This window comes from Electrophorus electricus, chromosome 1, assembly GCF_041902795.1.
Source record: "Electrophorus electricus isolate QZ-2024a chromosome 1, ASM4190279v1, whole genome shotgun sequence".
Lineage (NCBI taxonomy): Eukaryota > Metazoa > Chordata > Actinopteri > Gymnotiformes > Gymnotidae > Electrophorus > Electrophorus electricus.
In genome coordinates, this window is record NC_137497.1 from 3,299,416 (window position 1) to 3,313,768 (window position 14,353).

General features: G+C 39.9%; 2 protein-coding genes across 4 annotated transcripts in view; one reads left to right on the plus strand and one right to left on the minus strand.

Annotated features, from left to right (window-relative positions):
• Nucleotides 1-232: 232 nt before the first annotated feature.
• LOC145658023 (uncharacterized) lies at nucleotides 233-8,626 on the minus strand. 3 transcript variants are annotated; one of them, XR_014123986.1, is made up of 8 exons: nucleotides 8,505-8,626; nucleotides 6,455-6,748; nucleotides 6,057-6,347; nucleotides 5,343-5,479; nucleotides 2,473-2,578; nucleotides 1,822-2,113; nucleotides 682-915; nucleotides 233-348 (listed from the first exon to the last, which is right to left on the minus strand). XR_014123986.1 is itself a non-coding variant. In XM_081715155.1 (6 exons), the coding sequence occupies exons 1-6, from the start codon at nucleotides 8,563-8,565 to the stop codon at nucleotides 2,082-2,084; spliced, it is 921 nt and encodes a 306-aa protein (XP_081571281.1). In that variant the 5' UTR covers nucleotides 8,566-8,626; the 3' UTR covers nucleotides 1,809-2,081. The 3 variants fall into 3 exon arrangements, 2 of the variants coding, with proteins under 2 accessions (XP_081571281.1, XP_081571302.1); XM_081715155.1 differs by lacking the exons at nucleotides 233-348; nucleotides 682-915 and having other exon boundaries at nucleotides 1,809-2,113; XM_081715176.1 differs by lacking the exons at nucleotides 233-348; nucleotides 682-915; nucleotides 1,822-2,113; nucleotides 2,473-2,578 and adding an exon at nucleotides 4,262-4,751.
• A 1,510-nt stretch (nucleotides 8,627-10,136) lies between these two features.
• The window catches only part of LOC118241378 (uncharacterized), a 43,588-nt gene continuing 39,371 nt past the window's right edge, over nucleotides 10,137-14,353 (plus strand). Inside the window, exon 1 of the transcript XR_014123970.1 lies at nucleotides 10,137-10,519. The gene's annotated coding sequence lies outside the window, so the exon portion shown is untranslated. The remainder of the gene's footprint in view (nucleotides 10,520-14,353) is intronic.

Consider the following 14,353-nt stretch of genomic DNA (forward strand, 5'->3'; position numbering starts at 1 on the left):
TCAGGAAAAAACTATAAAATAGATGAGGTGGCCGTTTTCTATGTATGATATGGAATTTGAATATATGAGTGAATGTTACTCTGTAAATGTATAAGAATATGTAGAGAAGATTATTATGAGATCATCATTTATAATCAAATGACTACACTATACAACCACAGCTTCCTTTTATTTATATATTTCATTATATTGATATTATGGAAGAAGTTGTAACATTTACTGGAAGGTGCATGGCAGAGTGAGACATACCTGCTGTGGGCTTGTTTGCTGACCCCTCAGTGAAATTAAATGTGGTTGCTGAACTTGTTATAGTGTGGAAAATAAAAGGAAACCCCTTTCATCCACAACCTGGTGTGCATCATTGAGTGGGACGGAACACAGAGGTCACACTAGCTACTATTTTACAATCCCATTCAACCTAATGACATACTGGATAATACAACTCTAGTTTCGAGCTAAATACCTACAATTAGATAATTTATTTTAAATCACATACTTTCAAATAAAACGATAAAGGATTCTGCTACTTATTTTTCTAATGACTGTCAGACATTCTAGATACCACAGCATAAGCAGATGGACAAATTGATTATGGCACATGCTCTTGATCAACTCAAACCTGACATATGATGGATAATTTACACAGTACCAGTTTCTACTTGAAACATGTTACAAAGGTACCTGTTGTTCTTATTCATTTGCTGCTATTCCGATTTGCCTCTGCCTTTATTTCCTGGTGTTTGCACTGACTGGGTCTATGAAAGCAGGGAGCAGGCATTTGTCTGTCAAGGTCGTGTGCATTTGGAAGCGCTCTCAATGTCTGGTTGACTGTAGAGATATTCAAGCCTGGTAAACTGTTGTCAGATATTCAAGCTTCAGCGTTAGACAGCAAACATTCAGTTGGCCGAGGGTGTCCTGCAAATTACAAATGTTTAGGTTTACATGACCTCATATGTAATCACAGCTTCATCAAATGAAAATGGAACAAGAAAGAAACAATGATGCATTTGGAGAGCAGATCCACATGAGTAGTACAGACTGCATGGATGAGTCCAAACCGTTGGCATGCGTTCTGCTTGAGGCAGTGCGTGAAGGGAAACTGCTATTGGCACGTCCCTCATTTCTAAGACAGACATTTCTGTTTTTGACATCTTTTACTTTTACATCCAGTAAATGGGGACTGCTCCATATTCTGTGCGATTATTTAAATCTGGATCTTAAAAACATTTTCCTTTGTTCAGGTTTTGATTAAGGGCTACAGGTACAGCATCATTTTGTCTTCGCTGCTCATCCCTCAGATAAAACTAAATAGCCCATCTAATAAATAGCAAAGATCCAGTGTTGTGCAGTGAGCCCAGTCAGCCAAACCCTCTTTGTGAAACAGAAAACCTCAAGTTTCTTTCAACTCTAAGCCAACTGAGTTTTCACTAAACCCACTTTCTGAAACAGACCCCTGGGCATACATTTTTAAATCTAAGTGTGCACTGACCTTTTCTGGCCAACACTGTGGATGTTTACTCAGTGTGCTTAATAACAGATGTGATCAGTACAACTGTGCATTTGTGTTTATTTATCAAGTTAGACTGTTTTTGTCTATAATTGTGACTTAGATCATCAGATCATGTTACGGCCTTCACTAGGCAACAAAGCTGTAAAAGAGTGATGAGAAAACCAGCTAATAGAAGTGAACGTAGAAAGAAGGGAAACACAAGGAAAGACCATGGTAGTTTAAATGTTGCTGATGTATTACACACACACACACACACACACACAAATAATGGATATTTGTTTTCTTTTACTATCCCAAAAAATCCATTGTACCTGATGCCATATAGAACTCATGGCACGGCTCTGTATTTCCTACTGTTCTCAGGAGTTTGCTAAGGCATTATGGGGCAAGACCATTCAGTGCTTTGTAGGTCATTAGGACGTCTTAATAGTAGGTGTCATCATCATTGGATCTGACTCCCGAGGACGTTATCAGCTCTTCAGGCAGGGTGGAGGTGTCCTTCCTCACACTCATCATCACATCTTTATGATAGAAGCCCGTGGCCAGGCAGGCCATGGTCAGTTTGCCTGGGTCACTTAGCCAATGTGTAAACATCCACTTTAGCTGTAGGAGAGAACAGGTGTAAACACACAAGTTAGCATTCAATCAGAAACCAGATTTCTATCATAAACATCACTGCTATGGATAACTGGCTGCACATTCTTTCAGAACCATGTCACCTTATGTACGAAGCCACATGTTCTGACACAGGAATGTATCCATGATTTCAGCCTGTTCTCACAAAGTTGTAAATACTTGAGATGGCACGATACCAGTTTATCTGTACCAATCCAATAACAACATCCTGTGATTTAATGTCGCCCAATATCAATAGTGATCTGATATTTTTTCATTAAAAACCTGTAACAGTAAACATGTTGGTGAACAGTTTGTTTCTGACCAAAGAATCGTATTTTTCTTGCCTGGACTCTCTGGTCCATCCCGAGGTAGTGCAGGGAAGGTCTCATCAGTCTCCTCTCTGCCACTGGCCGTCTCTGCTGATGTTCCCTGAGAAGCAGGTTTTTTCTGCTGAAAATGACATACAGACAAATTTCAAATTAGCCAAGTGTCCTCAAAGTAAGACTTATACTCCTAAATTTCATTGTAGAGAATTAGCTACAATATAAAATGCATTGCCATTAAAGGGTAGGATCACCACAGTGTAAAACATGTCTATATGAATCTTTGTTCAGATAAAGGGAAAAACACAAAGAAAAAAATTATTTGTCAAATTGCAAGTTACAGCCACCATAGATTAAATGTTTTTTTTTTCAATTACTATCCTTTAAACTAATTAGTCTTCTATATAACAAACCTCCATATAATAAATCGGTCAGTTAGCTGGTGTATTTGGACCTCACCATGTGTCTCTTGCACTAGCTGGATTTCATCTCCTGCACTTGCACATGAACAGTAAAAATATACGAAGATATATTTTTACTAATTAAAGGAACAAAATAATGGCTCCATATATCACTCCTATTAGTCCATGGGCTAGGTACTACCATTACAGGCTTGACCATTATGGTCAGATACATTTAGTACACAGAAACATTTAGTACAGACATTTCTCATGAGTTCACAAATTTCTCACAAGTCTTTCTACAGAGCGTACATGCCCAAGATTAAACAGTGACACACTACAACCTCACACCTTGTGTATATATTCAGATGACTAAATGAATGCAACAACCAAATAAAATACAAACTGCTCTCTGGACTGTATGATGTTTTGGAAATATGTCTTTTTAGGAGTAATATATGGTAAATATGCATTTCATTTCATTTTAAGTTCACTGTAGTTCATTTAAAGTCACTCAGCAACCTATTGGCTGTGGAAAAACAACCATTGTTTAAGACAAGATACCACACAGCACCACAAAATGCAGATGTGATCAGCCCTTGTTTTTTTGCAAAAGTAGGCAGTAAATTGCACTGCTTACATAAATGAATACAAGCGTCCATCGTGGGGTTTTATTTTATGGCTATTAAAACCCAAAGTATTGTCCCACATTTTCTTAGGATGGTCTATGAGAAGCAGATCACTTTATGATGCTACTGCATGTGTCTTTAATCTGGTGAATATACAGTGTTGTTTAGACTTGGGCTCTGGGTGCATTTGACATGTTGGGAGGAAAAAGACAAACACGCACATCATTTTACTGCAGATTTGCATATTTAACCGATCTCTTTACTGACTCTTCATACAGGATTCCACAAAACGAGGACCCAAAGCCATCGAGGGGAATCACCAAAGGTACTTCAACGCGGACGTCGCCCCCGTGTGGTGAACTGTGTTAACCCTGAGTGAGCATGTTAATAGAGTTATAGTCACTGCACAATATTTTATCTTTTTAACCTATGTTCCCTCCTTTTTGCATTTCTTGACTGACAGGAGAGCATAAAGCAGTCTTGTAATTTACTGAAAAACACAAACCAAAAGAGACAAAGCATATTTTTTTCAAGTAATTTACTTCAGATTTCAAATAGTAATTTATTAATACTTAGATTTGTTTGCATTATTAATACATTATAATCAGTTTATTTGATCAAGTAGTCTAACACTGGGTATTGTTAACACCATCAAAAACAATAATGTTTTTATTTATTTATGTAGCATATTCATTCTGAGTGTAAAATCTCATTTACATAAAAGATTCATGAGCTTTCATTATGACTGAGGATAAAGAGAAACCACTTTCTTGCCTCTGGTTTTCAATCAAAATTCAATCAAATTTTATTTATATAGCGCTTTTTACAACAGATGTTTACAAGAGGATAGAGCCAGCAGGTTCAGAAATCCAAGCCTTTGAGTGATGCTGATGCTATGATTAGGGTCAGGGTTTATGAGTGGGGTAGGACCAGCCAATCAGAGCCTTGGAAGCAGACCCCAACACATCAGTCCCACTGGACCCCAGAGTTCTGAGCGGACTCCATCAGTGCACTGGTGGCCTTAATCAGACTGCCTCCATCAGCAGAGTTGAGCTCCAGACCTGCACCCAGACATCCACTGCACCACCGGGTTGAGCTCCGGGCCCGGTGACCCAGATGAGCAGGTGTGTCCGTGCAGACCCGCTCACAGGCTGCATGCGCCACTTTAACGCAGACGTGTCGGAGGTGTGTCGTCATCACGAGCACGAGCACAGCTCTCTGCTGTCGTCATGTCTGACCAGCGGCTCTCAGGAACGAGCCCCTTTAACACCTCATTATAGCGAAGGAGGGTTTAAAATAAATAACATTATAATGTTGACAGAATAATCTACAGGGGAAGACCAAGATGTTTCTGTGAAGTGGCGTCACATGTGGCCCATTTCAGCATCTCAGGAGCTCTCTCTCTCTCAGTTCAGTTCAGTGGCTTTACTGGCATGACCACATACAATTATAGTGTTGCCAAAGCAGCATTATAACATGAACATTACAACCTCTGCCATTATGGAAGTTAAGATTTCTGTTATGATAAAGAACTTGTAGAGAACTGACATTTGTCTTAAATAATAATTGGAAGAAGTGAAAAGAAAGTTAGATAAGGATGGAAAATAATAAATAGGTAACTATCGTAAACTGGGTAATAGTTTGTTAGTGTGCATGTTTAGGGGGTTACTGTAACGCGGGAGGAGTGAAGAACGAACACACTTGCGAAGTGCCGACGCGCTGGATGTTATGAAAAAGGGAACTAACGAGGGATGTCAGAGCGCGACAGAGTAAAATAAGTTTAATAACAAACAAACTCAGTGGTTTAGTCCATTCATATTAATTCCTCTGTTGCCGTGGTTACATTGTCTGTTCAATGTACCTCCTTTCTGGAGCTGCTGATTTTTTTCCTCAGCTGCACAATCACCAGCCCTGCTGCCACAAGCCCCACCCCCATCAGAGCCAGGAACACCGCCAACACCATCACTGTGGAGCTCTGATCTGGACACGGCTGGACTTCTGCAACACACAATTGTCAGTAAATATAAACCACTATTTAAACAGTACAGAGTTATAATCATGTGTGTATGGTTAACATGTGCCATATACTGTTTAAACTGTGGTTCATATGATGGGCCAGTGTTCACTCTGGTACATAATCACTACACCATCACTGACTACATTTACATATTAACACACAGCATAATAGATAATTTACATGCACACAACAGTAGGACTAAGGCCTCAGTTTGAGAACCAGGACACTTTACAATAGCTGTTGTAAAGCCCAGTCTGTTCACATTTACATATTACAATCTGACAAACAATAAAGAGATCATTCATGATGCAAGAAGGCACAGTCTGACTTTGCAACGACAGACATCCCCTTCATGACAAACTTTTAAATTAGTAAACTTGTGCATGAATAAACTAGGGTAGTATGGACAAGACACTATTCAACAGTCTGCAGTTATTGAGAACAGCATTAAATTAATCACTACACCTTATCTGGATTCCTTACTGACACTACGTATACTCTCTCCCTAACAAAATTCTAGACAACATTGAGATCACAGTATTCACATTAAATACATACCTTCAACAGTAACTGTGTATGTGTGAATGACCTCTTCATTACTGGTGTCCCAGATCATGTAAACTCCACTATCAGATGGTGCTGTTTCTCTCAGCTCAACAGCAGAGATGAGCGATGTTCTCTGTGCATATTCATCTTTACATTGTAATGAGCTTCCAGCCACTGTGCAGATCTGTCCACTAGAGGGAGCAGCTGCACCTGTGCTGTTATACATCACCTTCACTGATTCTGATATGGGCAAATCCAGCACCAGATTTTCATTGGACTTGATCCAAACTGAAGAATTCAATGCTGAAAACAAAAACCATCAGGAACTTCAAATGGGTTCAAATTTAATACACACTATTAAACCTAAATCATTAAGGGTTAACTGGCAAAGACTAAGAACAAACCCTTACCCTTTATCTGTAGACTCACATCACAGATGTCTACACCATCACACTCACAGGTGTACCAGGACCTCTTCGTGTAATCAGCATCAGTGATGGTGAGGGAGAGATCTCCCTTCAGGTACTGATCATGGGACATGTAAAATCCCTCCTTTGACTGACAGGATATCCGGTCACACTGAGCCAGAATGTCACGTCGTTTATGGAACACAGTCCATGTGACCAGACCAGAACACGTCCGAGTGCAGGGGAGAGTAGCATCATCATGAAGATTCACCTTTACTGAAGAGGTCAATACAGGCACTGAAAAATTAAGAAAGAAGTTTTATAAGGCATTAAATAACAAATATAGAATAAAAACAGAAACAAGTGCATAAGACAATGAGACTGCACCCCTTTTAGACCAGATCAGTTATGGAGGACTTTGCTACCTTGAAGCCTGCTTTCCTACTCCTCTAACCCCAATGTCACACCCCGTCCCCCAACACTACTGCATACATTTTGGAAATGGCCAAAGCTCTACACATTCTAGCAAATCATCTTTGAGACCTTCTCTAGGATAGTCAGCATTTAAATGGAAAGAACCCATTCCACCCACATACAGTCACTTGGTCAGTGAAGTCATGTCCCATCCCCATATCATGGAGAAGATTAGATATACTGTCAGAAAGTCTACCAGATTACTATTCAGCAACCTTTCCTAACCTTTGTTGAGAACATGGAAACTGACAGCATGATAATATTGTTGGGTGAGCTCAAACCCACATCAGCTAGGTGATGACACTGACAGCCTACTGGGTGAGCAACCATGCTCTAATGATGGTGGGCCCATGAGCACAACAGTTAGACCTTGGAACAGATAAAACAAGAGGAAAAACTGAACCACCTCACCAAGCGTGGAAAAAGGGAGAACAAAGGACAGCACAGGAAGAATGGCATCCCCGATACACTGGGGAAAACAAAACTAAAACTTCCCAAACAAAACCAGAAACCTGGAGGAACTCTGATGGCTAAGGAAAGCCTCGGGAGAGAGACAGACTCAAGAGGTAAAACTGGAGAAAGGAGGGGACACATAAAAACCCAGACACCTTCATAGAGCAGAAGAGAGGTGCCACAAAGGGCTCACAGACCTCAATACCCAGAGTTACCAGCTAGGATCTTGCCTCAAAACTTTAGCAAGGACCCAGCACTGAGTGACTGGGTCACTGGGCTTTTACAGATCTAGCCCAGCTGTCAGCCATCAAGCCTGATTAGTAGTGTGGTTGACTCAAGTTCTCCCTCTGGTGGCCGGGGGGCCTCGGCCTGGTGCCAGCCCTTACAAATATAACCTATTCTGTCCTTTGATTTTACGTGTATTGTCAGTTTGTCTTTTATAGAAGTCTGACAATGCATTATGTTTGTATGTTAATGTCTCGTATGAGAGAAGAGTTAAGTTTTTTACACCTATGACATAATGTGAAAATTAACAGACAGCCCCCACCCCTCCAAAAAAAACCAAAACAAAACAAAAACCGCACCCACAGAACTCAGAGCTTAATAGAGAGATACCAGAGAAATCCCAATATATGAGCCCCAAGGACTTGGTCTCGTAAAGGGAAGAAGCTTGAGAGAAAAGGGTTACTTGAGGAATGCACTCAAGCTCATATATACCACTATCCTAACGAGCCTGGTACCTGCACTCATAAAGAGAATGACAAGACTGAACACCAGCCTGTGTGGGGGCATATTACTGAAGAGAGGCTCTGTTCCTCTCTCTAGTACCCAAACGTAGCCTAGCAAGGTTGGCTGTATTAGATATAAGGTAAATAATCATCTCTATTGCTTGTTAACTATATCCAATACCAAATAAAATGGCTGCAACCTTCATGTATCGATAACAAAATAACATTTAGCTCAATTTATATTCTGCCAATTACTAAATGTTTTCTATGCTCAGGTATGTTCTCTGTTTTCTATGCTGAGCACAAAAAATATACAGTTATAAAACTGGATTATAATACAATAGAATCGGACCAAGCTGAAACATTTAGAAAACAAAGAATCCATTCTGTCAACTTACCGGTTATGACCTTCAGCACAGATAACAGCAGGACCCAGGAACACATGCTATAGGATGGCATGGCTGAAGAGAATCTAGTCAGTACTGTAGAGATCACTGGAAGAATCTGGAAAATTATAATAAGCCAGTTATTCAGTGCCCTAATCAACATTACCTTAAAAGAACAAGACAATCAAAGTTTTTTAAAACAATTAGTTCTGCAGCAGATTAGATTCTGTGATACCCCTTTAAAGGGTAACGAGTCAGACTGTCATCAGCACGTGAATCAAATGAAAGCATACAGCATAAAGCATACAGTCATGGTCAAAAGTTTTGAAACTAGCACAAATCTTGGTTTTCACAAAGTTTGCTGCTTCAGTTTTCATGGCAGCAATTTGCATTCTAGATTGTGAAATGTGATCAGATGAATTGCAATTAATTGCAAAGCCATTCCTTGTCATGAAAATTAACAATCATAAATATAGTAATAATAATAATACTAATATATAACAACAACAACAACAACAACAACAACAATTAATTGTGTTCACCTGTTCCTTATTTCCCTTCACCCCTATTTAAACCCAAGACAGCACTGCACATTAGCGGTTGTAACTACGGAGTCTCTAGAAGATGCAACATTGCCTAGAGAGAGCTAGACTGGGGGTTTTCCTTTTTGTTGTTACATCAGTACAGCTCCGTCTTGACTTTCTAAGCACTTCCTGTCACTTCTGACGTCCTCTGTGTTGCCCGTGTCACCTGCATCACACATCACTCATACATTCGCATACTCTCATTCTCTCTCTCACACACCAGTGGAAGTTTATGGCATAAGGGGAAACTGCAAGTGTAAGGGTGTGAGAGGATGTGTTTTAAGGGAAGGCATTTTTGCAGATATATTAAAATGCTGGAGGCCTTAAATACCAAAGTTTTCATGTTTAATCCAAATTCCCACTGTAAAAATAACTTAGTCATACTAAAAGTAACTACATAAGAGAGAGTATTTCAAGAATTTAGTGGATTATTTGATCTGTTTATTTTATAAAGATTCAATATGTGCTATATATATAGTGAAGCAAAGAGACATTTTACACAAGCTTGCCATCCCAATACTCCACATTCCTGCAGTAAAAACACTGCAATGTCATATTTTGAATATGTTGCAAAGTGTTTTCCAAGAATATCACAGAGTGAACTGATCATTTGATTTGTGTTTTTTGTCATTTTAAAATATACTATAGTGAACTGATTAGCTATTTGCACAATATTGCTCTATATTTTATCCACCTTCACCCATTAGGAAATCTTATGAGTAGCTAAGAAAGTGATCTTTATAAATGTAGTGGATTTAACAGAAAAAATGGAAGGTTTGAATTTCCAAAAAATAAGACTTTTCTCATCTACTTATGCTTTAACACACACTTTGTTTAGGTGCATTAGACCCAAGATATGTTTAAATAAGCTGAAGAACATGTTTATTTTAGATTTTCATTGTGTGAACTAAAGGAGCGAGAAACCTCCTCTAGAGATGATGGGGGCTCGTGACAAGCCTGCAGGGCAGACTCACCGGAAACTTGTGGCTTGTGGTTTCCGTTTCTGCTTTTCTGCTCAGTTCCAGGGTGAGTTTGTGGTTTCATATCTAAGACACTAATGTCACTCTATAGATTTCGTTACGCAGAGAGCTGTTTGACACCAGAGTGGTAACTAGCTGATATGTTTACAAGTAAACCCACCAGAGTGGTGAGTAGTTAGTTGATATGTTTACAAATAAATAAACCCAACCGAGTGGTGAGTAGCTAGTTAATAATTTTACAAATACATAAACCCACCAAAGTGGTGAATATCTGATATGTTTACAAATAAATAAACCCACCAGAGTGGTGAGTAGCTGATATGTTTACAAATAAATAAACCCACCAAAGTGGTGAGTAGTTGATATGTTTACAAACAAAACGGCTTGGGATTTGGTCAGCTAACGCTACCTAACCCACGGGCTGCTCTGAACACTGATTTCGGACCCGGTGGTTGTTTTTAAGGTAACTATCTTACTATCTAAGTCATGAAATGGAACTACAACAGTTACGATTTAGCTTTATTTTGTGTAAACACATCCGATAGTTTGCTGAAAGCCCGCTAACTCAGAAATGTTCTCATTCCGGGTCCGTGCTTGTTAGCTAGCTCTCCTAGCTTCGCTAACGTCTCTAGCTACAACGCTAGCTAGGTTAACTGGAAATGTACCCTATCGGAGTATGATGGTTATTTCTACATGGGATCATCAGTTCCCCAGAAATTACATTTAGAGCCGTATGGCTTGTTACATATGAAATATAAATGCTTTAATCCATATTGACCTTGTAGCACTATTGCTGCTAAGTTAGCAACAGTTATCGGGCCTACACCGGCTCTCCTTCCGTAACACAACTTCAACAGACACGAAGAGGAGTGTTTGTGCTCTTATAGACGTTAATCTAAGAAGTGTGAGGGCTTCTGCACTAATGCTTGTGCTTGATCATTGTCCCATCCTTCACACATTATGATGACTGTTCAGATACGCTAAACCAGATCCATGTAGAGAGAGATCTCGGAAGTTATCATCAAATACTAGCAGTGCAGTCAGACACAAAACTCGACACTGACAAATTTTGGTTTTCACAAAGTTTACTGCCTCAGTTTATTAGATGTTTATATGGTGCAGCTAAGTACAATTAAGCATTTCAGACTAATGATTCACCTTGGCATGCTGGATATTAGCTTCTGGGCAAAGTCTTGACTGATGGCAACACATTCTTGCCTAATCAGTGCTTGCTGTTGATCACAATTTCTGTGTTTGTCCACCCTCTTTTTGAGGATTGACCACAGGAAACATTTTGAGCAAACCCACTCCCTTGGATGAGAAGCAACCCCATACATGAATGGTGTCAGGATGCCTCACTGTTGGCATGACACAGGACTGATGGTAGAGCTCAGCTTTTTTTCTCCAGACAATCATTTGTCTAGATGTCCCAGTCTGAAGGGGACATCTTTGTTAGAGAAAGTAACTTTACCCCAGTCATCTGCAGTCCAATCCCTTTACTTCCTGCAGAATATCAGTCTGTCCTGTTTTTCTGGGAGAGAAGTGGCATCTTTGTGGCCCTTCTTGAAGCCAAGCCATCCTCCAAAAGCCTTCACCTCACTGTGTGTCCAGATGTGTGTGAAAACACCCATTTAGCATAATAATAAACAGTTAGCTACCCAGCTAAAATAATTTGGGTTTGGTGTTTCTGTAACAGTAATGTAATAAATATAGCTAACTAACCATAAACTTGACATCGTGTGTGACCTGTTTAACACAGCAATGTCATCTGAACAAGGTTAATTCAGATATGTGGCTGTGGACCTTATCTTCTAACTGTTCAGCTAACACTATCTAGTAATATAGTAAGCCAATGTTAACTGCGTAGTGTCGTGTCTGTTAATGCAAGAAAGAAGAGACCAGAAACAATGCATTACCCTGTGGCCTTTTATTAGTGCAGAGCTCTGGAGATGTCACTTCACAGCACAGTGCGAGTGAGATCCAAAGCATAACTTTGCAACACACAGACTTATAGTTTTCTCGCCTTGCCCCCACTTCTGCTTTCGTACTTTTCCATCTCAGCCATCGCCTCTGTCTAACTGTCACGTACACATGTTTTCTTGCACAATCGCACATATGCACGTCTAAGGCATTTCCTGTTATGTCTGCACATACAGCAATTATTTTATTAATTCAAGCATTAATCCTATTCCATTTTGTGCATTATTCTCTATTTATGTAATCTTAGCATTCACTTAGTTTATACAAGCCCACAGTAGATAGCTCACATAGGCTAATATTCATGAATATTAGGACAGCTACACGGTTATCTTAAGTCTAACTAACCTAGATAAGCTACCAATATTCAGCAGAGTTCCGAGTAAACGTTACTTTCAGTTTCCTGGCTAGGATAGCTTAGCTAGGCTAGCTAGCTTTTCTTATACAGGCCAGGCGCTAACATGGCTAAGATATTTACGACGGGCTGATTAGTTAAAGTTACGTATCGTGTCTAGATATCTAACCACAGCTACAGCGGTTGTCCGGCAGCTCTACCTCCACTGTCCTCGGCCAGGGGCGGTGAGGTCCGAGGCTGTCTGAGGGGTTCCCGCTGGCTGAACATGGACACACGGGCGTCCCCGCGTCCTAGCTCGGGCTGTGGGCAGGTGTCCCCCGGGCCAGGACCGCTCGACGCTGCCCGGGTCCTGCCAGCGCCGGGCGCCCTGTCGAAACACTCCGTCATCACTCGATAAAGACGTCTGACTGTATATTATACAGACTATCTGTCGATAAAGTCGAGTCGTCAAATGTGAAGTATTATCTATATGACCAAACGCTACACACCGTCTCTCTCTCTCTCATATTTAGCTGCCACGCTAACGCTTGCTAGCTCGTTAGCTGTTGTCTGGTGAGGCCTGTGAGCCTGTTTTCTTGCTCTAGTTTGTCTTTAGCAGGTCCGTTACGAACACCGACACCTGTCCAACACGCAGTCACTGTTTAATGCAACTAGTTCAGACTATTATAGAGCTTCAAATAGCGATATATAGTCAACTGAATGGACATTTAACAGCATATTGGCATCCCATTACTCCAAATTCCTACAGTGAAAACGCTACAATGTCATAATCTTAATATGTTGCAAAATGTTTTCCAAGTATATCACAGAGTGAACTGATAATTTGATTTGTTTTGTTTTTTTCATGTAATTTCAAAATATACTATAGTGAACTGATTAGCTATTTGCACAATATTGCTCTATATTTTATCCACCTTCCCACATTAGGAAATCTTATGAGTAGCTAAGAAAGTGATCTTTATAAATGTAGTGGATTTAACAGAAAAAAAAGGAAGGTTTGAATTTCCAAAAAATAAGACTTCTCTTCTATATATCCTCCTGACTAGACTAAGTCTCCTATTTCATTTTTTTACTTCTGCAATTGTTTGGAAGGTAATGAGCATACTGAAAACATTTTTATTTTTTAAAATGTTTTTATTTTAAAAATATCATGTGTCCACTACAGTGGACATCTGAACACACTACCTATGAAATTGAATCATAATCACAGTAAATCAATCCCAAAGAAAATACCAAGTTGTCATAAGATTTATGATGAAAACTACCAACAGTTGAGCTAATCTATATGTAACTCTTTTCTAGTGTATGTCTAGTGTTTGTATTTTGATATTATGGAGTTATGTTTATGGAGTACGATATTTCAAAAAGCAATTCCCTTTCCTTGAAACACAGAGGAAGATCTTGCACTTTGTACACATCACATACGTTTTGCTGTTGCAACCAGACCTGCGACACACTGATGCATGTGTTTCATCCACCATCTTTGGGAGATGGATGGCCTCATAGTGTCTCAGAGCTACATTTGGCTGAGGTTTCCACTTTTGATATGGGGAGTGTCATCTTCACTCTCACTGGAGATTTCTACTTGGACCTGAGTAATCATGTGCTCACCAAGGAGCAATTTGAATTCAAGGAACTTCAATGGTTTCTTTCCCAGAACTTGGCAGACAGTCAGTCTTATACTGAAGTCATACATTGGTGATTGCCAAATCAAAAAAGTGGAAAATTGTATGCACTGTCCATTTCCGAGTGCGAGTGGCCACCCTATAGAAACTTAGCAACTGCTTTGTTGTCAAACCACTTGATGACAGCAAGTTCAGGATCTCACCTGACCACCATCTCAGATGCTCCTCTTCCTTTCCTTTTGATGGCCTGATCCCCTATAATGTTGTACTCCTTTGGAATTCTGTTATTCATGAGAGTTCCTGTACCTCCCAAGCATTTCTCCATCATGGTGTCCAGGAC

Coding starts and splice junctions, on each gene's coding strand:
- LOC145658023 (XM_081715155.1), bottom strand. CDS start 8,565: ATGCCATCCTATAGCATGTGTTCCTGGGTCCTGCTGTTATCTGTGCTG. Junction 6,348..6,454: donor TGTGAGTCTACAGATAAAGG/GTAAGGGTTTGT, acceptor TTTTGTTTTCAG/CATTGAATTCTTCAGTTTGG. Junction 5,480..6,056: donor ATACACAGTTACTGTTGAAG/GTATGTATTTAA, acceptor TGTGTGTTGCAG/AAGTCCAGCCGTGTCCAGAT.